This window comes from Pelmatolapia mariae, linkage group LG8 (assembly GCF_036321145.2).
Source record: "Pelmatolapia mariae isolate MD_Pm_ZW linkage group LG8, Pm_UMD_F_2, whole genome shotgun sequence".
Lineage (NCBI taxonomy): Eukaryota > Metazoa > Chordata > Actinopteri > Cichliformes > Cichlidae > Pelmatolapia > Pelmatolapia mariae.
The window spans coordinates 15,037,673-15,064,186 of NC_086234.1; the positions used below are offsets into that span (position 1 = coordinate 15,037,673).

The 26,514-nt window shown below is 40.3% G+C and overlaps 1 protein-coding gene across 3 annotated transcripts in view; it reads left to right on the plus strand.

Annotated features, from left to right (window-relative positions):
- plce1 (phospholipase C, epsilon 1) overlaps window positions 1–26,514 on the plus strand; it is a 76,008-nt gene that overhangs the window by 35,649 nt on the left and 13,845 nt on the right. For all 3 annotated transcript variants that reach the window (XM_063483033.2, XM_063483035.2, XM_063483034.2), the window contains 24 exons: window positions 2,032–2,225; window positions 2,627–2,769; window positions 13,935–14,089; window positions 14,321–14,479; window positions 18,094–18,239; window positions 18,369–18,516; window positions 18,626–18,736; window positions 18,857–18,966; window positions 19,069–19,185; window positions 21,142–21,270; window positions 21,359–21,495; window positions 21,935–22,041; window positions 22,138–22,262; window positions 22,385–22,529; window positions 22,715–22,876; window positions 22,977–23,091; window positions 23,247–23,406; window positions 23,514–23,636; window positions 24,672–24,808; window positions 24,891–25,129; window positions 25,241–25,302; window positions 25,586–25,751; window positions 25,843–25,950; window positions 26,320–26,436. In XM_063483033.2, the coding sequence (XP_063339103.1) occupies window positions 2,032–2,225; window positions 2,627–2,769; window positions 13,935–14,089; window positions 14,321–14,479; window positions 18,094–18,239; window positions 18,369–18,516; window positions 18,626–18,736; window positions 18,857–18,966; window positions 19,069–19,185; window positions 21,142–21,270; window positions 21,359–21,495; window positions 21,935–22,041; window positions 22,138–22,262; window positions 22,385–22,529; window positions 22,715–22,876; window positions 22,977–23,091; window positions 23,247–23,406; window positions 23,514–23,636; window positions 24,672–24,808; window positions 24,891–25,129; window positions 25,241–25,302; window positions 25,586–25,751; window positions 25,843–25,950; window positions 26,320–26,436 (3,315 nt within the window). The remainder of the gene's footprint in view (window positions 1–2,031; window positions 2,226–2,626; window positions 2,770–13,934; window positions 14,090–14,320; window positions 14,480–18,093; window positions 18,240–18,368; window positions 18,517–18,625; window positions 18,737–18,856; window positions 18,967–19,068; window positions 19,186–21,141; window positions 21,271–21,358; window positions 21,496–21,934; window positions 22,042–22,137; window positions 22,263–22,384; window positions 22,530–22,714; window positions 22,877–22,976; window positions 23,092–23,246; window positions 23,407–23,513; window positions 23,637–24,671; window positions 24,809–24,890; window positions 25,130–25,240; window positions 25,303–25,585; window positions 25,752–25,842; window positions 25,951–26,319; window positions 26,437–26,514) is intronic.

Below are 26,514 nucleotides of genomic sequence, written 5' to 3' on the forward strand. Positions count from 1 at the left end.
GCTGCTTGGCCCACTGGCATTTCTGTTGCTTTGATACTCAGTATTGGAGCATTCATGCAGTGTTTACTAGCAGCGAAACTTCTCTGCCCATGAATGTTTATTACTAATGGAAAACAGAAAAAAAATCAAGCTCTAATTAACTCAAATTCAACCCCTTTTAAAATGCAGAATAAATATTAAAAGGCACGAGTGCTATGCTTGACCTGGGTCAAACATGGCGTTCATTGTGGAAAAACTACCCTTTTAAAGTAGTAGACTTAATGTCTGTTCGGTGGACATGCACAGTCTCTAGATGCCAGTAAAGGAAGGTCTTTTATGAGAAATGTTAGATAAGAAGAGGGAAAAAAATGGGAGAGGCGATTAGCCCAAATATGCTTAATGTCAGTTTTATATTTTTTCCTTCCAACATGTTGTTTAAAGTTTAGGCTTTTGGTAATTATGCTCACTCGCATGCGTGTGCGCGTTTGTGTGTAACCCTCCTTCTTTGTGTTTCTCACTCTTGACTCTGACTCTCTAAACGTGCAGGCTGGTATGTCTCCTTTCCCTGGGGATGGTCCAGATCTGACAACAGCTAGGCCTACACCCCATGCAGGAAACCCATCCCACTGAGATATAATATGCACGGTTGTGCATGTGGATATTATGCCACACCAGTGCCAGACAGTGTCTAGTATTTGTGTAGACGTTAGCTTTTCTGCAATCTTGCTCCTTTTGCTTTTTTATCAAGCAGTTGATGATCATACACTCAAGGAATATGTCCTCATTAAACTTGTATTGTGCTCATTCCCCACTCTAAAACCAGTATTGATTTTTTTTGCCCCATTGTGATATCCATCCTCAGCATGAGCGCCCGCTTACAGTGCCACGAAATCTTTTTCTTAATAGCGTTTCTCTGAAATCTGTGCCAGCAGAGCCCCTGTGCAGGTTCAAACAAGGACAAAGGAACAAGCGATATTTTTTTGATAATTGTTTCCTTTAAGTCAGATGGATTTTGTTCTGAGAAGAGCATGAAATAAAGGTCAAAATGTTCACCCAGTAAAGCTTGACAGCTGCCTCCAGCCTTCTCCTCTCCATCTTCCTTTTTATTCGCCTTTTTCTATATACCACATATCTGTCCGTCTCACTCTGTCTAGGTCTCTTTCCTCCCTTTCTTCGTATCTGTTTTGTGCCTCAATGGCAGTTCTCTCAGTTAATTATTTCTTTTGAAGCTTTGATTTTTTTCTTTTCATTGAAGAGAAATTGCTTCTAAGAATGACTATGGTGAAGAAGCTCATGATAGTGACCTCTAATTCAAATGTTACGCAATACACTGCAACGACACCGGATTAAGTGCATTTTTGTTTCATCTTGCGTATTCTATTAGCGCGTACAAGGGTATTCAAGGTTGTTAAAGATGATTGACTTCACCACTTCATATAGTACTCATTATGTATGTTCAGCTTCTTGAAAACAAAACCTTTAAATGGAAGTTACTTTTATATAAATAAAAGCCAACGTAATGTATGTATAGTGCTTAAAAAATGTAAGTTTAATGCCACTGTTGCCCTTAATTACCAGTGCTGGTACATCTTATAATTCATGTTGTTACATATGCATTTTCAAATGTAGTGTTTAACAAAAAGCTGAAAAATATACTAAAGCACATTATTATTTTTTGAGTTTGATTATAGTTGATTAAAATTATAGTTATTTACTCAGATCCCTGAACATAAAAATTAGTTTTAGTGGTTGAATGTTATGATTTGGGTATAAAATGTAATTTTTTTTTTTTGCCAAATAAATAATATTTTAATTTTTAGATTTCAACAATTTTTGCCAGATTTCTAAAATGTTTGCGTTTTTTTGTTTTTGTTTTCAATGACAGTTGGTCTAATAAATTTGGTAAGCACTGTATGTGAAAAAGCCAAGCCTGTTTAGAATTGCTTGTGTATATTGATTATATGGACATGTATAAGGTCTCTTTCCTACAAATAGGTGTTTCCATTTTTAGTTCTTTGCAAGTAACCATTTTGGTAATGGCTTCCTTTACAGGTTAACAACTATGTGGAGGAAACAGAGGAGATCAACCTGATTCATCCTGCCAAAAAACTCCTGTTGTTGTGCCCTGGATGTGTATGTCTCAGGGAGTCTCTCTGGCCAGTGGACTTGGTCAGCAGCAGCCCAGCCAGCCTTGATCTGAAGCCCTACATTAATACTCGGCACTGTCATTCATCTTACACCTCCAGGTTTGGATATTCATGGTTTTTTTTTGGTCTGAAATGTCCTGTTTAAAACCAAAATTTGTCCTAAGGGAAATGACTGAGTCCACAAAATGATAAAATTTACAAAATGAAGAGAATTTAGGTGTAAAACTATACTGCATGCGAGACGTATGAACATAATTGGGGGCAAAATCTTGTGCTGTAGAGAATATTCCATTACTTTCCAGTTCTTAATTGGTCAAACCATTAACTAGTAAGAGTTTTGCCTACAGATTAACTGACAATGGTGCTGCTTGTCAGCTGCATGCATCCCCAAAATGCTACATATTTTACCTTCAGTTATGTAATCTGAATGCTCTGGAAATTACAAACTGGATATAACATGAGATATTTAGATTAAAATTGCAAACAAACTTTATTTCTAGGTTTTATCGGTCTTGTAGCCAGAAGACGAAGTTGGGTTCCCTGCTAACTGGAGCACTGCTAGAGGCCACACTCGTGCTTGGTGCTCGCACGGCACTCCTTTACCCGTTGCCCCAGTGCCCCAACAGCCACGCTGTCTTGAAAGGTAGGCTTCATGCTGTTGTTTGCATGCACGTAATCTTGGGAAAATAACTTAATGTGATATAGAGTATGTGTATCTTAAATACACAGACAGATGACACATTATAAGGAAAAAAATAAATAAATTATGCTGTGGAGGACATTTTTGCTGGCATGGTTTCATCCCACTTATTCTACTTGTTCTGAGTGAAACATGCTCTCTGCTATAATGCCCGCATCCACAGGGCGTGAGACGCCATAGAAAGGTTTGAGAAGTATGAAGTGACCTAAATGCTATCCTATTTGCAATCATCATCTCGATGCGAACAAAGAACTGTGGAATATTTTGGACTGACAGCGCTGTCCACCATCATCAAAACACAGAATGAGGCAGTATCCTTTGGAAGAGACTCCTGAGACTTGGAGGATCTATTCCAGTGCACACTGAAGCTGTTCTGGCAGCATGTGGTGGTCTAACACCTTACTAAGACACTTTCTGTTAAGATTTCCATTAATTTGACACCTGTCTCAACATTATAGGATAATTGGCTCTTATTTCTGCTCATAAGATAATAAACAGAGGTGCACAAATTGGATCCCAAGTGAAGCGGGAACTTCTGGGATTCTCATTATTCCCCTGCGGTCTATTGCTCCCCTCGTTTTCCTCCTCGCTGCACTTTTCCCACATGATTCCTTATCCACAGCGTGATCTGGGTATGTTGGGGTCTGTAGCTGATCCCAGTGGTTGGCCTTTCCCTCTTTCCATTCTCTTTTATTTGCCTTGCTGTGTTCTCTCCCTTCACATAGCCCTCACCGTCTCCCCCTTTCCCTTCTGTTCTCTAATTTAGATACACTCGTGCTCAAGTGGTTTAAGAAAGAAGGAAAAACTTCCAGACATCACAGAGTCTACACAACACTCATTACACACACATCAGGTTATCTGAAAAGAGGCGATATGCACTTCAAACATGCTTGCGCTGCTCCCCAGAAAAGCTTCGGAATCACAGCACGATAGACTTGCATTCCAGCTTTTTATGCAGCAGAGGATCATCAAGCTCTGCCCCTTAAATGCTTTGAGGAGTAAATTAAAATGTCAGTTGTGAGAAGATAAGACAATAAGCTAAATTCTATCATGCATATAGCGTTTCACCTCTTTTTCTCACCCTCGCTGCCCTTTTTCCTCAGTCTCCACATGACTTCATTGTCCAACCAGTCAGGTTGTCGGTCCGTTGTTCAGCTGTCTGTCTACCTTCTCTGCAGAGATGTTACGTATGACTTAAATGTAAGCCAATACTGTCATTAATTTCCACTGGCAGTGAGACAGCGGACAGGCTGTCTCTGACAGGATCAAGGAGACACACACACTCAGATGCACACACAAGTATGCAAACACATTTTTCTGTTTCTTTCTTTTTGATTTGCTCTGGGTCGTGTTAATAATAATAAAGCATTCGTTTTTGTCGGGCCAGCTTTTTTGAGGCAACACACAATCGCACACAGACGCACGCTTACACAGTGCATATCTTTAACGTGACACACTGTTCTGTTCTAATGGGTGTTACAGGAAACAGAATTGAGCCAGACACGCGCACACATAGCAGCTTAGAAGTCTTGCACATGCATAGCATAAACCCCCGCCCGTCAAAACTTGTAGAATTTGTAATCAAGCAACTAAGTTAGTTACCCATAGCCATGTTATTATGCTTTTAAATAGGCATGTGTTGCTATTGTGATGTAATATATTTATTGAATCTAATTTGAATGATTTTATATTTAGAGTTTATTTTTAGTTCAGAGACTATGATATCCCTGTAACAAACACATGCTGTAGTTTTCCTGTTTTAAAAGCTCTGAAGCACTTACGAGCCTAGAAGTAAGGAGTGCTGAATCGAAAAGTCAGAAGTGGTCTTTATTACTGTAAAATTGGCCTTGGGTAAGGCATTGACTCCCCCAGCTGACATTTTGTCAGGGCACAGGTTTAAAGACGTGAAGGCTAAAGTGATTATCTGATGTCATAAAAGACATTTTATTATCCCGAGTTTGGGCAAGTTCTGCATTAAGTTACAAACTTGGATAGTGTTGGTGTTGTTATTGCTTTCTTACCATTTTTGGTATTGTTCCTCTCTTCAGTGCTCTAACCTGATTCTGGTCTTTATGGGTTTTTTTAAGCTTTACAATCAAAGTTATGTAGCTGTTAAAGTAACTCGTAAAGTAAACAGTACATATGCAGACATATTTACAGATTTATTACCAGATTATTTCCTTAATTCATTTCTTGTGCGCATTGTGTGTCCACTGTATGTTTATATTTAGAGTATGGATCTCATACCTGATGATATAAAGATTGAGATTATGAGAAGTTTACTGTTCCTAGTGTATTCAGACTATGTGCACATGACAATTTTAGGATTTTTGATACAGATTATTTATTTTGAAACTTGTTCTGCGTCTCTGCTACAAACGCTCTAAATGACTGCAAAGATTATTGCTGGACTAGCCTTGGTCTATTCTTAGTTTTCCTATGAGTGCTGAAAGGTGGTGTGTTTGTGGAAGGCTTCTTTACTGCACTATCGCTCTAAAGAAATGAAAGGGTTTTGCTCGTTCCTCATACATATATTTGTATAAATGCGTTATGTTTTTCTGTTGCATCAACATTTGGTTCTAGAGGCAGAGTGGGAGAACCATTTTGAAAATGATAAATGCAACTCATGTTGGCATGTGTTTGAGCCAGCGTGACAGTCATGTTGTTGTGAGGGGAAACGTGTGACAAATTCTGGCATTTGGAAGCAAAAGGGTAAGGACAGGGTGGTTTATGCCGCTAACATGCAGGTAAAGAGGAATGCAGACCAATGGAGAGCGCGCACCGCACTGTGGAGAATGCTGGTAGTTAGGGTTGCAGTTATGTTTCATGGCGCTCGTCTTTATGAAACGTGTGAAGCTTGACGCCGGATCAGCTGATGCCAAGCGTTGTTGATGTTTGATATATGAAAATGCACATATATGATGATATGCTTCTGTATACATTGTGTTTGTTTGTTTGTTTGCATACAGAACATATAAAGATATTTTAAATCTTTGCATGTTCTGCAAGGGATCTCACAACATTCTGGAGCTAACCCGCACTACGAGCTAAAATGTTACTCTATATGTGTACCATTTTCAGTCTGCTTCAGATTACAACAAATGTAGGATGTGCAACTCTGGAGTCTATGGAGAGATTTGAGTGAGGTAGAAAGGCAGAAATTAAATGAGAATTTCTCATTCCACTTCAAAAGCAGGTGTAAAATGCTAATAATTGAACAAGAGCTTTGACTTTGATTAGGCATTCATGTATAGATTGCATGTTGCCAGTGCTACCAATCACAAGGTGCTTTTCTTCACCAAACCCGGGCTTGCAGATGAGTCAGTTTCATTCTCACATCCTGATTCAGCAGATAACTCGCTTACACAACTCCAGCCTCACTTTAGCCCCGTTTGCTTTTTTCCTGCGTTGTTTAAGCAGGCTTCTCCACGGGCTCGACTGAAGTGTTGCCTTAGCGAGTCAGCCGGCTAACACAAGATTTGTAATTCCAGAAAACAGGCTTGTGCCAAATTATCTTATGATTTAACGCTCGATTGATGCACATAGCTTGGGTTTGCAGCGATAAAAGTTCTGTCATTAACCTTTATCATTATGTGTTGCTTTATTAGTGGGCTTCAAGTGTATACTTGTCTTTTGCAGCTACTAGATTTAGATATAATATTTGAATACGTTTACACATTATCATGGCTGTGTTAAATCAGCAGTCGGTGAAGACTGATGTATTTATTCGTCCTCTTAATGCTAGCAGGTTGTGTAAGTAGAGTCAAAACAAAATATATTCCTTACATATACACACTCTCTGCTTAAATGTGCGATCCTTCAGGACTGTGAAGGAGGTGTAACTCTTCAAATAGTGTATGTGTAATCCTGGCACTAAATGTTTACGTCTGCGGTGCTTTTTCCTCTTAAAGCATACAGACTCAAAAAAAAAAACTCAACTGAAGACCAGTGGGATTTAGCCATATTTATGTCAACTCTAAGTGGGGGTTGTTTAAAGTGATTTTCTTGAGATCATTTCCTGCGTTGTACTGCTCAGAAGGAAGTAAGTGGCTTTAGTTAACATGCTGCCATCCTTCTAGCTCAATGTTGGTGTTTCTTTCTCCTTACTTCTTTCATTTTCTTTCTTCCTCTCTGTTGTCATTGTACATTGTGTTGCTTTTAAGACCCATTGACAGCAGATGTGGGGAATCAAAGGGAAAGGAACTCTCAAGGATTACAAAAACACGTATTGTTCGTATGCCCATTTCAACTAAATATACATTGACATTCCTATTGTGACATGATTCACGCACAGTCATTACGTTTTTTCACTTGTAAAGCTTAAAAATACTGCTTCGTTTTTGGGACTGGGGGTAAATTGGCTATTTATTTCTTCATACCTGATGATTAATGCAACAAAAGTGAAGTAATTTCACCTAATAAAGTTGTAAAGGACATAAAAGGGAGCACAGCTGTGTAGATGGATTGTAGATAATCTATATATGTGTATGATTTATGACAGAGTAGTGGGATAGTGTGCTGGGTCTGACTGTAGCGCATGGCTGAGAACTATGTATAGTGTCATTGAAGAGGGGGTGGGAGACACAGAAACAGAGATTGTGTGTAATAAGAGAGCACAGGCGAGAGAGTGAGAGGAAAAGAGAAGTGCATGTAGTCAGGAGACATCGAGGAAAGACTGCTTTGGTGATGAGGACACGCAGTGAAGCTGAGTGACTGAAAGAAAGTTAAGAGGGAGAGAAAGATAAAGCGTTAGTTAGAGAGAGGTCAAGTTAGAAATGGAGTAGGTGAGAGAGAAAGCGAGAGAGAGAGTGAGCAAGAGAGAGAGAGAGAGAGAGAGCACACAGGCAGCTGCAGGAGAGACGGGACTGGCGGCTCAAATGTGGACGAGTGTACCTCGGTCAGCCCGGCACTGAGCTGTCAGTGTGGGAGGCAGCGTGGCCAGCTGTAGCTAGCAACCATGAAGCACTCTCACAGACTGGACTTCAAGATGATCAGTGAGTAGTGGAAATGTGAGTTGCAGTGCAGAGCAGTGTCTTCACACAGTTGAGAAATGAAATTGTGGCTTTCTGCTGGTTTCAGTGACTCAGTGGAGCACAGTGAAAATGCAGTTTTGCATGTGCTTTGTGTCTGATTCAGATCCTCCGTCTTCATTCAGTTGTTGACAGAGAGAACATGGTGATTTACCGCTGACTTTTCATGCTTCATTGTATTATATCGTGGCCGTTGGTGACATATGTTGTCAGCAACGGACGTGTTTCTTTATTACGTTACTTAGTTATTAAAGTTTCATTATTAGTCATTTTAAAACCTGGAGAGTCTCATGGACTCTGTGGCTGCTACTACTTCTGTTCTTGCTTTCTAATTGGTGCAGAATGCAGGCATACACTTTCAGCAGTGCAACTGTCTTGTGGTTTTATTGTGTGAGGTTCAAAGCTGTTCAAAGAGATGTCTTCATTTATATATGTAATTTTAAGTTGTTTACTGATAAAGTGAATGTGTATGTCACTAAACACAAATCAGGCTTTTTGTATAAGAAGACTTAAGACTTAAATTTAAAGTGTGATAATGATCAATTGTTGTTGCTTGTTGTCACAAAATTGAGGCAGGGGGCAGTAGAAAACGCTGATTTCAATTTTTTAAAAAGTCAATTTGTTATTTAAACATTTGACGAATGACGCAAACTTTTTGAAGACTGTCCTTGAGAAAGTATTTTACATTTTGACGTATAGAAGCTGCAGAAATCTGGGTGACTTCACATTGAATTGATCCTTAAAGTAAACACTTTGCCACATATCTTTATAACTTAGTCAGAGGTTTGTTTTTCTCTCTTGTGATGCTTCTCAGTGTTTAAAAAAATGGACCACATGACAATGTAACTTAATTACCTCCTATATGAATGACAGTTTTAATAAGCAACAACAGTTAAGACAGTGTAACTTTATGGAACTGTTTGCTTGATTAGCTTGAACTTTACCTTTGTTTTTGTTTTTTTTCCTAGTCCTCACTGAATGTTACACTTACATCTGCAGCTCGTTCTTTGTGTGTAAGCGAGTTCATATCTGAACCCAGTGGTATACTCCCTGATAAGCCAGCAGTCAGACAGATCAGTGCTCGCTGGTGCTGCTGCTGCTGCTGCTACAGTGTGTCTGTGAATTTTACTGCAGTTGTGAATTCCAAGTACTTGCACTGTTTATTCTTGAGTGTTTATGTTTGCTGCTGTGCAAGTGTTAGTTTGTGCTCTACTACTGTGTACTACTGCTTGTTGATTTTTCTAGTGTGAATCGGACTCACTTCTGTGTATTTTCATGTGTATATGCAAACGCAGGGGAATATCTCGGGTCATATAATGGACTGAAGGTCTGGTAAGCCATTAATTGAGCCAAAGACCATTGAGTTTGTGCAAAAAAGTGAAAAGAGCTACTCCGCATTTCTTTATGTTTTGCCAAGAGATGGGCAATTGGAGCAACAGTTTATTTAAACTTGTGCAAACAAACATTGTAATACAGTTGTACAGTTCTAACGAGCTTGAACGTCAATATTTGGCACGAGCACCTTTATTCTTCAACACAGCCTGAACTCTCTGAGGCAAACTTCTTGTAATTTCTATAAGTAGTCTTCAGGAATAATTCTCCAGCATTCTTGAAGGACATTCAAAGCTCTTCTTTGAATGTTGGCTGCCTTTTGATCCGTTCTCTGCTCAAATGATCCCACAATGCTTCGATAATGTTGAGGTATGAACTCTGGGGAGGCCAATCCATGACTAATAATGTTCCACTGTGTGTGTGTTTTTGTTTTTACTGAATCCGTATATGCTTTCATTGCATTGCCATTTTGTTTGGGATTATAGTCAATTCAGATGCTTTCTACACAGTATTGAATGGTGGATCGAAATCTGACTGTTTTTCTTTTTCCTTTCTAATTTGATATTTCAATTTTCAAAATTGAACCAGTAGCTGTTCCTCCATGTTTTACAGATGGTTGTAGACACTCACTGATAATTACTGTTTGGCTATTTGAACAAACGTTTCATATTTGAATTCATTACACCATCAGGCCTGTTGGTAGTGATTTTTAGTCCAGTTCTTGTATAATATGGCATACTTTGACCTTTTCTCCCAGGTTCTCTTCCTTAAGAATGGCTTCTCGACAGCCGCTCTTTCATTCTGATGTGGCTTTGGACATGACTTTCAGATACTGTTCAGCTGCTGTTAATGCTGTTTTTGTATGTTTTTTCTCATGCCTGCTGCTTCTTTTGTCCTCTGCTTTTCCAGTTTCCGCAAATATTTTTAAGGACACACTGCAGACCTTGCTAAGCTATGACAAGTTTTCACCTCAATGGTGCAAATGCTTAAGGAAACCACTTAAAGTTGGTTCTTTAAGTACTTTGGCTTAATAAACAATAAGAAATAAACAAAAAAAATTCTATAAAAATAATCAGGTGCAAGTACTGTAGTAAAAATCGCTCTCAAAAACTTTAAAAGACCTTCAGACAGTCAGGAGAATTATTAATCAAGACCATTAAAAACAAACAAACAATAAAGTCTGGATCCTGAGAAGCAAGATATTTATTTATTTATTTATCTTTAAAAGAGGGGCAACTAAAGACTTTCACACAGTACTTAAAAAAATAGCATGTTTCACAAGATATTGGTGATATATTTATAGGACACGTTTGTGCAACACAAACCGCCTTAGACCTTAGACCAAAGCTGTTTGTGCTGCACCTGCTTGCTCAAGTATGTAGGGCACATGGAGAAGTTGTCATCAGCTCTAAACGTACTTCTGAGAACAGTACATGCAGTGTGTGTGCATGCACTTGGCTGGCAAGTCAACAATCGTGTTCAAGGTTCATCTTGTTTGGTTAGTATAAATAAACGTGATTCACTCAAGAAATGCTTCTCCCGTTTCGTTTCATGTTGATTGATCATTTGGACAAAAGTCCCCTCGCGTTGCTTCAGTTTGCATTGGGGTGAAGCTCTCAAAGCATGTGCTCACTGCATGTAATCAATCAGTGCTGGTTGATAAGACTGCTGAAGTGATGATCACGACTGAAATAAATCAACAATGTGGCAAAAGTAACTAAAGTTTAAAGTGTTCATTTTAAATTTAAAAGTGTAATAAAACTGACTTATTGATCTATCTAACACAAACTCAAGTCCATATTTATAGAGCATGTTTTAAAAGGGCCACAGTTGATTGAGGTGCTGTTCACATTATGGGACAGACAAGAACAAGAAGAATATTTCACAGCACGGAAATGTGATAAAATCAAAATGTAAATAAAACAAGTGAGATAAACCTGATACCTTAAAACAGAAGACAAAACTAGAATGAATATATCAAGAAAACAAACACAAAAGAAGGAAAATCTTCACTTTAAACATTGTCATTTCCCAGCTCTCAGTGGCATGCTTATTTGTTAAAACAGAGGTTTAACCATAAAAAGGATGTTCAGCCCATGCACTTGATCCACAACTGTATTTAGAATGCAAACACACACACTCACACATATTTATATTCTGCATGCATTATAGATGAGGAAGCTCATACATAAAATACACAGGGACATCATGGTCATTTAGTCCGTGTTCGTGCTCTTTCGATCTCTTGATGCATGTTCAGTTTTACCCATCAGTGTTGCTCAAACTATCGATTACGATGTGTAATTTGTAAGCGCCCTATTTTCCTCAGTCCAATCTAATCCACAGCCTTCTTCCATTGAGTAAGTGCTCTGTGCGGTTGTTTATTTTTTGTCACTGTTGACATAGTACAGTATGTGTGCAGCTTGGCCTGAAGAATTCAAAGATAGCGTGCCCGAAGCAAGCTAATTAAATGTTACCATTTACTTTGACAGAAAACATAGATTGTCACCTCTTTACCATTTGGATGTTTCTTTTTGTTTTAATGCACATTTGCATTTCATTAATTCTGCAGAATCTCTTAAGACCTTTTTTGTTTTCCCTTCACTCCCTTGGCTGACAGCTTCGTCCATCTGTGTGTTGTCTTGTTTAAAGGGATGAATAAATGAATGATTGAGAACACTGCATGGTCATGAAATTCATATAGCTAATTTGAGGAGTGTCTCAATTTCCACTTCACAAGGCTTGCTTGCAATAACACTTCTGGGGTAGAATTGTGGAGATTGATTATCTATATGAGAAAAACTATCACTGTCATTTTAATTATTTAACACAAATTAACTGTTTTAAAGTCACCTAATGGAACTGATGTTTACAGTTAGTTCATTCTGATAGAGCTTATAAAACTATCTGTATTTTGGCGCATCTGTACGAGGCAACAAGAAGAGCATCGACTTTATGTTATCTAGGCTTCGGATTCGATTCAGTTTCTGATCTTTTTATGCAAGTTAAAATGGTTTTGTTTCACAGCATTTGTGTGAAATGGCATGTTAAAAATGGGATAATATTTATTCTACGTAATCTATCTATGTAAGCAGACTCTTCAAGCCACATTTCTCTTTTTCACCTGTCGAATTATTTCTATTCTGATTCATTAAAGGCCCAAGTGTCGTTGAAAAATGTGCTCAGACCTTTTACTGTGTAATGCGCCATCATTTATAACTTGCAGTTCTGTCTCTCCGTAGGACATTTAAAGGATTTAGTGGTTTCTGCTGTCTCTCTAACTGTGATAAATGGCTACAACTTGCTCTGCAATGTAAACTATAAACTTTCCAGCTATTTTTACTGATTCCTTCCTTCCTATCTGTCTTCTTTCTTTCATTTGCTTTGTTAATTTTTCCCTCTGTTTCCTCTATCCTACTGTTTTATTTCTTATGCAAAGTATTTTTTTTCCTTCTCAGCTGATATTTTCCTGCTTCCCTACTTTTTATTTTATCGGTTAAATTATTTATCCTTTTTTCCTGCTTCCCTTCCTTCCTCCTTGTCTCCTATGCTTAGTGTGTCCGTCTTCTTATCCCACAAATACACACACACGCGCGCGCGTACGCACGCACTGTGAGTTCATTACACAAGCTGTGAGACCGGATCCACAAATCAAACTGTGTAAATAAGCAAGTTTTGTTCCTGTGGAGCAGCCGCTGCTGTTGCCATGCCTACCTGTTGCACATCTCAAGGGTTACCAAGGACGACCTTTAAGTGTCCGTCTGCTTCTGTATGCATCCGCGGTGTTGTATCAGTGTGACTGTGGGAGGGGGTTGGAAGGTTTCTGTGTATGACAGTTGACAATGACCAGAGAGTCTGTCTAACTCCTGCTGTTCATTTTATTTCAAGTACGTCTCCTTGGATTTCACGAGGTTTTACTGTCGGCAATCTAATTCCCATTAATTCAACACATGAAGCTGATTCTGTGGCAGACATTTCACTCTAACATCTTCCTCCCAACATCCTTAACCATAGAGATATTGGTGACATCTCCTTGCTTTTGTCTGAATGTTATAGATATTTCTTTCCACTTGTAGGAGCATGGAGGCTTGGGAAGGTTAGGTTTTCCCAATGACTAAAAATAACTGTTTTATAGCTGAACACAGGTGAAACTTCTCAAAGAGTGTTTCCTGACTGAGCTCTTGCAGTGAGAAAGTTCTGTTTATGTGGCATCCATCCCAACAATGTACAGAATGTCTACCTGGCAGCTCCTGCGCCATTGTAGGAACTGTCCATTAGTCCTTTGTTAGCAGAGATGAGGACAGGTTTTGTGTGTGTGTGTGTGCGTATATGTGTAAACAGACAGACTAATGGGCCTAACTGAAATCCAAACATAGGATCTGGCAGGTGATCAGTGGTGTTTACTTCCCGTGGGTGAAGTGGAGCTTCTCTCGGTGGATGGAGGAATAGAGAGTGTATAGTTTACTGGCAGTGATGGATCACAAGACTTGGGCATGCACAAGAAAGCCTGAAAAACGAGGCTTTTAAACTTTTATAGTGAAAGTTAAGTATCTGTTAAGATAATGTTTCACTGTTAATCCCTCCTCTCTCCCTCATTCCTGTGATACCTGCTTTTAACTGGTGCGTGCATGCACGGTCTCTGCTTTGCTCTCATTTCTGACAGCTCCCTTTTACTCAGAATTGTTGGGTATAGATGCTGATGTATAACCTGACTAAATCTTTTTTTGTCTTTATCTGTGCACGCAGAGCGCCAGCTGGCCAGCAGCATGACCAGCAGCAGCACTCTTCCTCCCAGTGTAAGCGGGATCAGTAAGGAGCTGGCAGAGCTGCGCCACCTTGTTCAGTTCCCCGAGGAGATCGCCTGCATCCTCACAGAGCAAGAGCAGCAGCTTTACCAGCAGGTATAAGAGAATTTATATAAAATATACATGAGGGGGAAAGCAGAGGCAGGAACGTGCAATTACAGCTATCAACATGATCCTTACACTTTATTTGAAATAGTACAGCTGTGTTTTATTGTGGGGAGGTTTAGCAAAGAGGTTGGATGAGGAGAATAGTAGGTGGTGGTAAGTAGTGTCTGTAATGAAACAACAATCCCAGCCATTGATTGAGAGCATGCTGTCTGTCTGCAGGTCTTCCCTTTGGACTACCTCTATTTCCTCACCCGAGACCTGGGCAGTCCAGAGTGTCAAACTAAACGCCACCCAAACCTCAAGGCTTCACTGTCAGCGCCCGCCATGCCCACTCAGCGAAGTAATGCCGTGGAGGAACTGGTGGCGCGATTCAACGAGGTGGGTGGGGCTTTCTGTCTACTTTGTCTGCTCTCCACGAATCTTTTAGCACACATGTGAATGTAGTTACACAAGGCCGTTACACAGCCTGTCTAGTTCTCCGCAGCTCAGGGTTTACAGCAGGATTTCAGACTGGGTAGAAGCACTTGAGAATTGACACTGCACAAACGTAGCTTAACAATTAAAAGCCTTGAGCGACTTTTTATATACACAGACATGTGTAGTGCATTCAGGAGACTCTCACATCTTACGCAGATGCATTTAATGAAGTTGTGCCAAAGGAACCATATGGAGATAGTTTTCATCTTAAGAGAGCACTTTTCAGTTAATAAGTTAGTTGTTTTGATGATTAAGTGGCATTGAAATGCAGTTCTTGCAGTAACATAAAAAATGTAATGGCAATTTTTCTCTTATTTGCTGTGCGAGTTATACGGACCTATCATGAGCGCAACTCACTCACGACCATGTTCACCGGCTTAAGTTACACCCCCCGAGCCTCGCCTCGTTCACGGTGAATGACTTTGAGAATGCACAAATCCACTGCTGCGAAAGAGAAAGTGCTAGAGAGATTGATTGGAGATGATGATGTCATGTTTAGGTCGCTTGCCTCTTCGCATCAGCTGGTTTTCATTTAAGTCAGCCAGAGGAGAAACACGAAAGACAGTTTTCCAAATGTGCAGTGTTGCCATATATGGTCACAGTGGAACGAGAGTCATATTGACAGCACCGAATCTCTCCTGTTCGTACTGGTGAACCCTTCAGCTGCCTTTAATTGTGTCAGGTTGGGTTTTACCTTTCGTTTTTGAACTGTGGAATATATTTCAAGGTTAAATTATTATTAGTTAATTCACCTGATTATTATATTTATTTTCCCTGGTTAATAGTTCACAAACGTTTCATGTCACTGACTGGATCCACTGTTTTTGAGATGGTAACTAATTAAGAAGTTTATTTCCCCACTTGTAAGACAAGACTTTGCAGATAAAATGAACAAGCCTAGCTTTTTTTGATAGAGTTCATTTTTAAGGCATGTGTGGGAGTGAAACATTAATCAGTTAAACAGGATTGAGAAAAAAATTGGGAAGCAGGGAGTTGTGAGCAGTTTGGGCCTCTTTGTGTCCATCCAAAGTGTTTAGCTTTGACGGGATCAGTGTGTGCTCGAGTTTGTAATGGTTCTCTGTTATATTCCATTATGTAATTCGTGTATCAAGGAGAAACTGACCCTCACAGATGAACTAATACCACAAGCACAGATGGCGACAGACAGACAACAGGACAGACAGATGGACAGGTGGACACACAGACAAAGATCAAAGAGGGGGGGGATCATATAGCCAGATCCAAATTGTCTGAACTTCTGTCAGAATGCTCTTCAAAACGGCCTTTTCATGCTTCTATGGGGGGTTGCTGTATTCTTGTATCATCTCATATTTACCCTTTGCTGCTTTCCTGTTCCATTATATGCTCTGTGTACATTTGTACATATATATCCTCACATCCTGTCCTGCTTGTTGTCATGCACAACACTGCATACGCACTTTTGCTATCTGGAATACCTGAAAAGATGCCAACTCAGTGCGATCCCTTGATGTGTGGAAGTGCAAAAAGCCACTTTGCAGATGGACAGAATGATTTAGATGGTGAGTGTAACTAAAACCCCGATGCTGACATGGCTTCGCATTATGTCATAATGCTGAAAGTGCATGATACAAGATTTTCATGCGTGGCACGCAAAGAGCAGGGGAGTAGCAGATAAGAGACTGGAGGGCTGCAGTGTTGTTTTTCGGTAACCAAATACAGTAGATTGCAGAACGAGCTTCTGCTCCACTGAAAAGTTAACATTTAAACCTCGAAAGCCCCAGGAGGGAATTTCTGTAACTGATTCCCTGTATCTGATCAGGCTGACAGTGATTACAAATGTCAGAGGAATTTCTGACTCTCTAATAAAATCAGCCTATTAAAAGCGCTGTCTATTTAATTGCAGTAAGTCTCCCGAAGATGAACCTTGATAGGCTCGTGCAGTTTGTTTTGGGGAACATAAAGTGTCCAATGGGCCAAGGACCTTATGGCTGGGGGCTTTAATTTTAGTGTCAAAGACAAGAAAATCTAATAATGCATGTGTCTGATTTCTGCGCTTGTTTGTGCTATAGTTCATGGACAGGTAAGGGGAGTGTATGAGAAACATTTTTGTTTCTCAGTTTTTCATCAGGCAGTATGGAAACAATAGTTCCTGTGTGTGTGTGTGTGTGTGTGTGTGTGTGTGACTTTATTTAGTCCCTGTCATGTCAGATGTTGGTGGGCTTTACTGATCCTTACGTAACCCAGTAATAGATCTCTGGGTCAGGGAGATGTTTTTACCACCTCCAAGTGGATTAAAGAGTTTCAGTGTGAGCGCGTTTTTTTTTTTTTTTTCTTCATTGTGTGCGAATGCATTCATGAGGCAAAGAGAAAAAGACACCAGATAGTTAAAACAGGCCAGATTGAAATCTGATCTTTTCCTGTGTTTTGTACCTGTGCTCATACAGAGAGGTTGAGCCTGATACATATCTGCTGTTGCCGTCATGTCTTTTGCTTGTGCTTGAGGTCAGTCAGTGCAGAGACGCAGCGCAGCTGATAGATATCCGATCTCATTCTTTTTTATGTGTGTGCATGTGTGGAGAGGTGTCGGGGTGAAAGTGTGAGGCTAGCTGGTGCAGTCCTGTGCATACATTGCCACATTAGGCACAAGTTTCCAGAGCAGAATTCATGAGCGCAGACATGACCGTACACTTTCAAGAATTTTAGGTGGCTTTGGATGTCGTCCCGTGTCACCCATGTTTTATCATACCTAATACCAGCCTTGTAACAGCACACCAGCACACTTAAAAAGTTATCCAGGGATTTAGTATGATGTCACCTGTTATGTGGACATTCCACTGAGAAATTGTCATAGAAATGTGCAGCATATTGCACTAGTACAGTAACAGCATTTCTAATGTATACTTCCGGCTGCTCCCCTGCTACAAGGGGTCGCCAGAACAGGTCACTTAATATATTTGAATTGGCAGAGTGTTATGCCACATGCCCTCCTTTACCCAACGCCAGTGGGAATATGTGTCTCCAGCTGTAATCAAACCAACTATGGAGGCATTACAAGCCTTTCCAATAATAATTCCAAAACATTAGGGGCGTATAAGTTACAGACAAATTGTATAGTGTTTTGAGTGCTCAATAGAGTAGAAAATAACCTGTTTATTTTCCACTTCCTATGAGGTTTATACATATTTTTAAAAATGCAAATGTTTCACACTCTTTCTGATTGTAATGCATTCAAAAGGCAATAAAGTGCAAGTTAAACCAATAATAATAATTTAAAAAAAACAGCCCCATATTGGGTATTTTCAATGTTGGAACTTAATGTTTCTTTAAAGCCAAAATGTTATTCACTCCAAGGGAAAAGGTGATGAATAACCAGACGAAGATGGTGCTGTGAGTTACTAGGGAGGTTTTCTGCAGTTTGTGTGTCAGCTTACTTTATAAGTAAGATAAGAGCGCAATAAAGTGCAGCTGTTGTTGGTGCTTGATTACGATTGTAACAGTTGGCAATACTGAAATGCGAAATTCTGAACACGCAGGTGAGTTCGTGGGTGACGTGGCTGGTCCTGACTGCAGGGTCCATGGAGGAGAAAAGAGAAGTTTTCTCATATCTGGTCCATGTGGCTAAATGCTGTTGGAACATGGGAAACTACAATGGTGTCATGGAGTTCCTGGCTGGACTCAGGTTTTAAGAAACACAATGACGCAACTCAAATACACCCACCTACTGAATATACAGGCAATTTATTATCTGCACTGTTCTCACAGAAAAATATCAACGTGTTTTGTTTTCTTTCATTTTTTCACCCTTCAGATCTCGTAAGGTGCTGAAGATGTGGCAGTTTATGGACCAGTCAGACATCGAGACCATGAGAGGTTTAAAGGATGCCATGGCTCAGCATGAGTCCTCCTCTGAGTACAAGAAGGTTGTGACCAGAGCTCTTAATATCCCAGGATGCAAGGTGGGCCTATGTTTACCCCAATGACATTTGATCTTCTAACTCACTGACCTTGGCTGCACTGTAATTTTTATTTTTGGGTTTTTTTTTCTCTTACATATATAAACTATAGGTTGTGCCATTCTGTGGGGTTTTTCTAAAGGAGCTAAGTGAAGCGTTGGATGGCACAGCGAGCATCATCAGCCTCAAACCATCTCCTGATAACACAGAATACTCGATAGAGGTGCAGAAAACACCCGCAGTCATTTGCAAAAATACACAGATCTGATAAAACTGACTGAGACATTACATATTTGATATCCTGTTAGTATAATCCATCTTGCTCTGCTGTTTCTGCCTTCAGTTTGTGTCTGACTACAGCGGCCAGCGCAATTACTTGTCTCGATCTGGCTCAGATGGGCTCCATGTGCCAGAGAAGGAAGCCACTGTGAGCAACATCCTTCAGATTATCAGGTATGTGCATGCTTAATGACTAAAGCAATGGTGTTTGACACAGTCATCTCTCCTGTTCTTTACTTTATCTGTCTGTTGGACTCGACTGTTCCTGCTCTTTAGATCTTGCAACCGAAGTTTAGAGGCAGAAGATCCTGATGACGCGTCCACCAGTCCGTCTTCTACTGGCCCGTCCCCTGCATCCAGAAACAACTCCTTCAAAGACCGCAGCCACAATCAGTTAGTTCAGTTTCTTCTCCTTTTTTTTTTTTTAAGTGTGCCATCCAAGTTTTTGTTGTGAGACATTTCAGCGTGCAGTGTCAGGTATGAGACCCTAGAAAAACGAGGTGTCTTGTTAAAGAATATCCCAGAATAGCATCTGTTTACCGTGACCGGGTCTTGATTCTTTCCAGTTGAAGGATAGTGTGTATTTTAACGCAGTGTAAGGGATGTTCGTGTAAGTAGTTTAAGGCATACAGGAGAAAGTATTAAATGGTACATAGCATGCGACCAAATTCACCAAGACCCAAGGACATCATGAATCACTTGACTGGCTTTTATTTTTACTACTTGTCAACTGCCGATGAACTCTGCTTCATCATGCTGATGTGTTGATTTAATACAAAAAAAGCAACATTTTGCTGTTCTTTCTTTTTGACTTTTCTTTTGACTTCCTGCTCTCACATTGCACAAAAGTTAGTAATACTCATGCTCTCACTTTACCATTGTGTTATTTTACATTTTTGGTTACGTTTTTGACCCTCTGTTATGGCAGCCTGAAGATTGTATTGTTTAGCACTGTGACCCTTTCTATCAAAGGTCTGTTTCCAAAATTGGATTCTTTATTTTGCTGGTCATTCACAGACAATGACTCATGGACACAGCAGAAGAATGTTATATACAGATTTATATCAGAACTGCGAATACTGCCATGCTGTGAGGGCTTGGCTTTGCTGGTAGCGCAGTTCTGAGCAAAATCACAATAGATGCAGTGCATTCATTAGCTAGCTTACAAATGTGCAGCTACAACAGCCTCTGTTGAAGCAAACAAGGCACTGCAATTTAGTGATAGACAAAAGTTTAACATTTAACACACCCACTAAGCCTTAATGATTTATGCACAGCTATTTTAAATGTAGGGGATATCCTCAAGTGCCAAGTAGGCTGGATGTTCACCAAAGTCTTATTTTGGATTAGTGCGCAGTTTTCTTTCATAAACACCAGTGCAAGATAACGGGTTTGTGAAGGAACACATTTGCAGATTGTTACTGAGATGAAGTGATGTTGACATGAAATCTGTGTGGGGCAGAGTTTAAAAAATAGATAACAGGTTAGTTTCCTGTCAGGACAGGAAGGAACAGAGTTCTGGTTGTTGTCAGCATTCTGGTGGCAGGTAGCTAATAACAAATGCTGGAATTTGGAGGACGTAGAAAGTCATTTAATTCCAGCTGTGATCTGTTATGTTTGCAGTCAGGAAACCTGGACCATTTTATGTGTTTATAAACTGTTTTCTCAGATTCAGACAAATTATTCGATGTTAGCACAGAATTTGGAGTTCATTTCAGCTAGCTTCATAGTGTGTATCTTACTTAAACATAGACTACAGTTTAAAAAAAATCACCTTTCTTCTGTGTTCTGGATCTTTTTCCCACCAGCACCCACTTAAAAAAAAAGACCTCAAAAAACTATCGAAAGCTCTTTATGCGTTCTTTTTTTCGTCTCACATCCTCTCTTCGTTCTTTGTTTCCTGCTCCCCTTCTAGTTCCCTTTCATTTAAGACGACACCAGAAAAAAAACATGTTTTGTAAGTTGTTTCACAGTAAAAGTTACTGGAATTCGAACAATGCTTGCTATCATCAGTATGTTTCAGATTACGGTTTAATTAGAAGCATGAGCAATGAAGTGAAGGAATGAGCAGTGACTAATGCATGGTACTTTTTTCTTTTTCTTTTTGCTTGATCAAGCCAATGCCTGCAGGATAGGTTCAGTTTCTGTTTGGTTCTTCTTAGTTGAGATGCAGGTCATTTCTTATGTCTGATTGAATTGCTTTTTAAAAATAAAATGAGTCCTATGAATCCAGAGATGTGCATTTGGAAAATCGCCTCGGAAATCAGCATGCAAAAACTTTAAGAGCCAAAGATTTTTGCTTCTTTTAAACTTTCTTTCCGAACCTATCTAACCCCCGTCCGTCTTCAGATTCACGGTCGGAGACTTGTCGGATTCAGATGGTGACTTGTCTACCGAGCCGGTGGTGAAAGAAGTGGAGTTTCAGGGGACCGAGGAGACGCACAGAGCTTTTAGCCATGGCACGGAGCTCATTCCCTGGTAAGAGGCTCAAGCACACATGCAAACACATCCAGCTGTTGGTGCCTCAGCAGACGTGTGACAAACTCTGTGTTGTGTTTTTTTCCAGGTATGTGCTGTCACTACAACCAGACATTCACCAGTTTCTGCTGCAGGGCGCTACGGTCATTCATTACGACCAGGATGGCCATGGCAGTGCTCGCTGTCTGCTACGTCTACAGCCTGATAATACAACACTCACTTGGGGTAAATTGCAAGAGTTTAGTATTAAGAAATTTGACCTTATCTGCTACTGAGTTATTCAGCAACCTCGTTCTTCATGAGTCGTATTCATATAGGATTCCAGTTTACCAGTGTAAGAGGGTGTGGGAGGCTTGATATGCTGAAATCACTGCATCAAACCTTTCTTTTCTCAGAACTTTTTAACAAGAGCATGTTTATACCTCAAACAGACGAGACCAATTTCCTCTCTCGTTGTTTCTCTTTAAACAGATTTAAAGGGCACTATATAAAAAGTATATTTCCCAAGTCATTTAATGTTTTAAATGTGCTTTACGTGTTTATCTATGGAATAAAAGCCTCAGTTTAAACTGCTTGTAAATTTGTGCATTCATGGAAGGGCTCTTCAATTTCCGTTTGCCGTTACAGCAGCTCAAACAGTCATAAATATGTTGATTTACGGCAGGTAAACCCCAAAGCGGAGGCCCTTCCCCTGCAGAGCAACCACTGGGTTTGGGGCAGCCTGTAGTGGCTGGGCTAGCAGAAGGCCTGCTGGACCTGGGAATAGTGAAGGTTTGTTATAAAAAGAAATCTTTTTCTGGTTTTGTAGATTTTAAAAACCCAAATTAGCTTTCAAGTTCATAACTTTGTGTTTATTTGAATGCGCAGGCAGTGTTTCTGGGCCATCAGGGTGTCGATGTTCATGCTGTATGTTTGCAAAACAAGCTGAGCCAGATGACAGTGGAGGAGAATGGCCTCAGCCTTCTGTATGGTCTGAGTACCACAGACAATAGGTTGGTGCCTTTTTATAATCTATTAGGATTTAAATGCACTTTTACATAGAGTTACTGTTAAACTGCTAAAATATTTTCATTTTACTTAAAACTGTAACTAATCTCCTTACTGATGCCATTAGACTTCTGCACTTTGTGGCCCCCAATCACACGGCGCAAATGCTCTACAAGGGCCTGTCAGAGTTGGTGAATGCAACCAGGAAATTAAAGAAGTTTCCTGACCAAAGGTTGCAGTGGCTGAGGAAGCAGTATGTCAGTTTGTATCAGGTAAAACTCTAAAAGTACATGTCTCTCTCCCATCAATTTTTTAATGATTATTATTGACACTGACTATATTTTATAAGTCTTTAAAATGTTCAGCACACAAAGAATGATGGGAGAGTTGGATTGATGAAAAGAAGTGGTGTGTGTGTTTAATTAACAGTAACATTTGTATGCGTCGTCTATTCTAGGAGGACGGCAGGTATGAAGGCCCTACACTAGCCCACGCCATTGAGCTTTTTGGGGGTCGGAGGTGGAATATGGGTACGGGTGGTGGAGACAAGGTTGGAGCCCAGAAGAACAACCCTCTGTCGAATGAGAAGGCCAAGAAGAAGAAGAAGGTTCTTGTCCGGGTCAGTAATTTGACCTTTTGCTGTAGTCATGGATGCTAATTTTAGACTTAGGTTTTTCAGAGACTCATTTTTCATCTTTTTTTCCCCACACCTTTAACAGGGAGACAGTGGAGATGCAACCGATGACGAGATGGTTTCCAGGAAAACACGGAGCTGTAAAGAAGGACTGTATCGAAACGGGCCAGAGTCTGACAGCATCGACCAAGAAGATCCAGGTGACGTTACCTCACTCATGGTAACATGTAGAAGTTACAAGGCCAGATCAGTTTAATTGGTGTTTTCTAGAAACCCGACCAAATGCTTCAGATCTTATAATTTTCTGTCTGTGTGAGCGATCTTTATTCACACTCAACACTCTTTGCCTCCACAGAAGACAGCATCCCCGGACCACTCTCCCTCACATCCAGTAAAAGCCCCGGATTGCTATCCTCTTCCTCTTCTTCCTCCTCTTCCTCCAGCATGGCAGGGTCCAACCAGACCCGTCCGCAGTCTTCTCCAATCCTTTCGGGAAATGCTAAATCCCAGCCAGGGTATGTGAAAAATGACTGTAGCGGGGCAAGTTTGACCCCACTGACGTCTAACACTTTATTTTTTCCATCCCAGCGAATATATGTTTCCTTTTCTTTGGGGCCTGCAGGGCATGGAGCAGCAGATCGTGGCACGGCCGGGGTAAAGGCTGTTTCAAAGGCTTTCAGAATCTCATGATTTCTGACAGCACAATGAGCTTCATCGAGTTTGTCGAGCTTTTCAAATCATTCAGGTAAATGATCTGATCTTGTGTGTCTTACATTTCTGGTGCGCTTTGATAAGATTTCATGTTTCCAAAGCAGAAAAAGAGATGTCGGCTGTGCTGGCTTCATTCAGTTCAAGTTCTGACTATTTAAATATTGCTTCTGTTTTATCTAGAAATGCATTTTTCTAGCTAAGTGTAATGACTCAGTGTTCACATATGCTGTATGTCATATCACATACTCCAGTAAAGCAGTGCTTTGGGAGCTCAGACCCTCTTGTTATATAACTAGTGTTCTTATCAATAGTAGCTAAAGACGGTGATAAAACATATGCAATAAAAAATACCTCTCAAGGTTATCGTGCCAAGGGCATTTTCCAAGCATTCTTCATAATATTTAGCTTGCATGAATTCTTCCCCAGTCAAAAGGATGAACACACATCTTTCGCCTAGACAAGCAAAGGATTGTTTTAATTTTAGCCCTTCTGCATTTCTTAGATTGCAGAGTGTCCTCTCAACTGCTGCCCAGCAGATTTCTTTTAATTTCTTATAAAGACAAAAGCTCTTGGGCAACTCTTCAAACTCTCTCTTGTAAAAGAAATTTAGAGGCAAATAAATGTAATTCTGATTGGGTGGCCGCCTCCTCCCCAGTTCAAGTGGCATGGCTGCAAAGCTGAAAATGAAAGAAGAGCTATTGTTCTGATTTCCATTTACATGTTTTTTTTCCTAGACTCTAGAGTAGCTTTGCATGATTCACAATTTGAATTAATCCTTATATCTTACTCTTGGAGCAACTCCCAAGTTCATCTTCTGTCTGACACAAGCTTCTCTCCCCTGACCATATTAGGGATATCCACACTTATTGACATTATACAGATAAGCCAGAGCTTTTGGCTCACAGGGATTGCTTGCGTCTACACTTACTATTTGAAACTCATGTTTGATTTGAGGACGGTATGTGTATAAAAACCCCTTTATATAATAATTTAATTTAATATATTAGGGGCATGGGGACATGATCTGCTGCTAAAACTGGACTCCACTCTGTAATTTGTTTTTCAACAGTATCCGAAGCAGGAAGGACCTGAAGGAGCTGTTTGACACCTTTGCTGTCCCCTGCAGTCGCTCAAGCCCAGAATCATGTCCTGTTTACACCAACCTCAGGATAGATGACAAAGACACAGGACTGCAGCCAGACCTTGGTAAAAGATCAAAGAGAAGTTACAGTCAAAAACATACACACCTCTTTCTCTTTTACTCTAAATCTCTCCCTCTCCTCTGCAGACTTGCTAACCCGTAACGGGTCGGATCTCGGCCTGTTTATCCGGACCAGGCAGCAGATGTCCGACAACCAGAAGCAGATTTCAGATGCCATCGCAGCAGCCAGCATTGTGACCAACGGGACGGGGGTGGAGAACGCGTCATTAGGCGTCTTGGGACTGGCTATCCCTCAGCTCAATGACTTTTTAGTCAACTGTCAGAGAGAGAACCTGAGCTACGATGAGATTCTCAGTATTATACAGGTAAAGTCTGGATTCTTAAATTCACAATTTCAAATCATCTTCACGGTTAGGGGGAAAGATGAAGGAAGAAAAAGAAGGGAAAAGGAACTCACCAATTTTTTTCTCTTGCAGAAATTTGAGCCTTCATCAAGCATGAGACAAATGGGGTGGATGTCATTTGAAGGTTTTGCAAGGTATAGAAAAATAGGAGTTATCGTGGATCATTATACTTATAAGTGCCTAAAAATGTAAATGTATAGAGCACAACATAAAAGTTGTCACTGTTGTAGGAAGCTCTTGATAAGTGCTAAACTTCTACCGACTCCCTTTTGGACTTTAAACATTTATTTACACCATAATGAGTTTGTGTATCGCTGATACAGCCTCAGTGATGCATTTTGCTTTTATATTTTATTTTTATTTTCTTTCTTTAACATGCTTCATCGCATGTTGTTGGCATCCTTCTCTTTGTATCAGGTTCCTGATGGACAAGGACAACTTTGCTTCACGTAATGAGGAATCTCAGATGAATCCAGAGGAGCTGCAATACCCTCTGTCTTACTACTACATCGAGTCTTCTCATAACACCTATCTGACTGGGCACCAGCTCAAAGGAGAGTCTTCTGTTGAGCTCTACAGCCACGTAAGACGGATCGTGTTTTTTAACCAAGCCCGCTGAGATTGTGCGGTTTGTTGAAAACTGACGCTTACTTGTGAACGTCTCATTTGCTTAGGTGCTCCTGCAAGGCTGTAGGAGCGTCGAGTTGGACTGCTGGGACGGAGACGATGGCATGCCTGTTATTTACCACGGCCACACACTCACCACTAAGATACCCTTTAAGGTTTGAAATGCACATGAATAATTTAATTCATAAAGGGGAAATAGATTGTTGGGGCATCAGTCGCTGGCTCTCTGCTCCCATACCTCATCTCATGGACTCGGTGGAAGCCTCTAGAACAAAATCTGTATCTTTAAACACAAGTGCTCTCTTATGATAGACTCAGGGGTGACGGATCCAGAGAGGAATCCCAGAAAGCCAAACGAATTGTGTCAGCGTTATTTATTTTATGTAATCTGATTTGGGGCCTACAGCTGCATCTAATTTGAAGCTGTTACTCAAAGCCGTTTGAGTTTTATTGTCACATATTTGACTTGCAGTGCTTTTATCGACAATTTCTTCCTTTTCATCTTCTCTCCCGTGGTCCTTCAGGATGTGGTGGAAGCAATTAACCGGTCTGCGTTTGTCAATTCTGATATGCCCGTCATCCTGTCCATAGAGAACCACTGCTCCCTTCCTCAGCAACGAAAGATGGCTGAAATCTTCAAGGTATGAAGGCAGCCTAGTCCTGTCTCTGTCCTTAGAGTTACTGTGTTTCTTGTGTGTCTTTAATTTAATTTTCCAGTT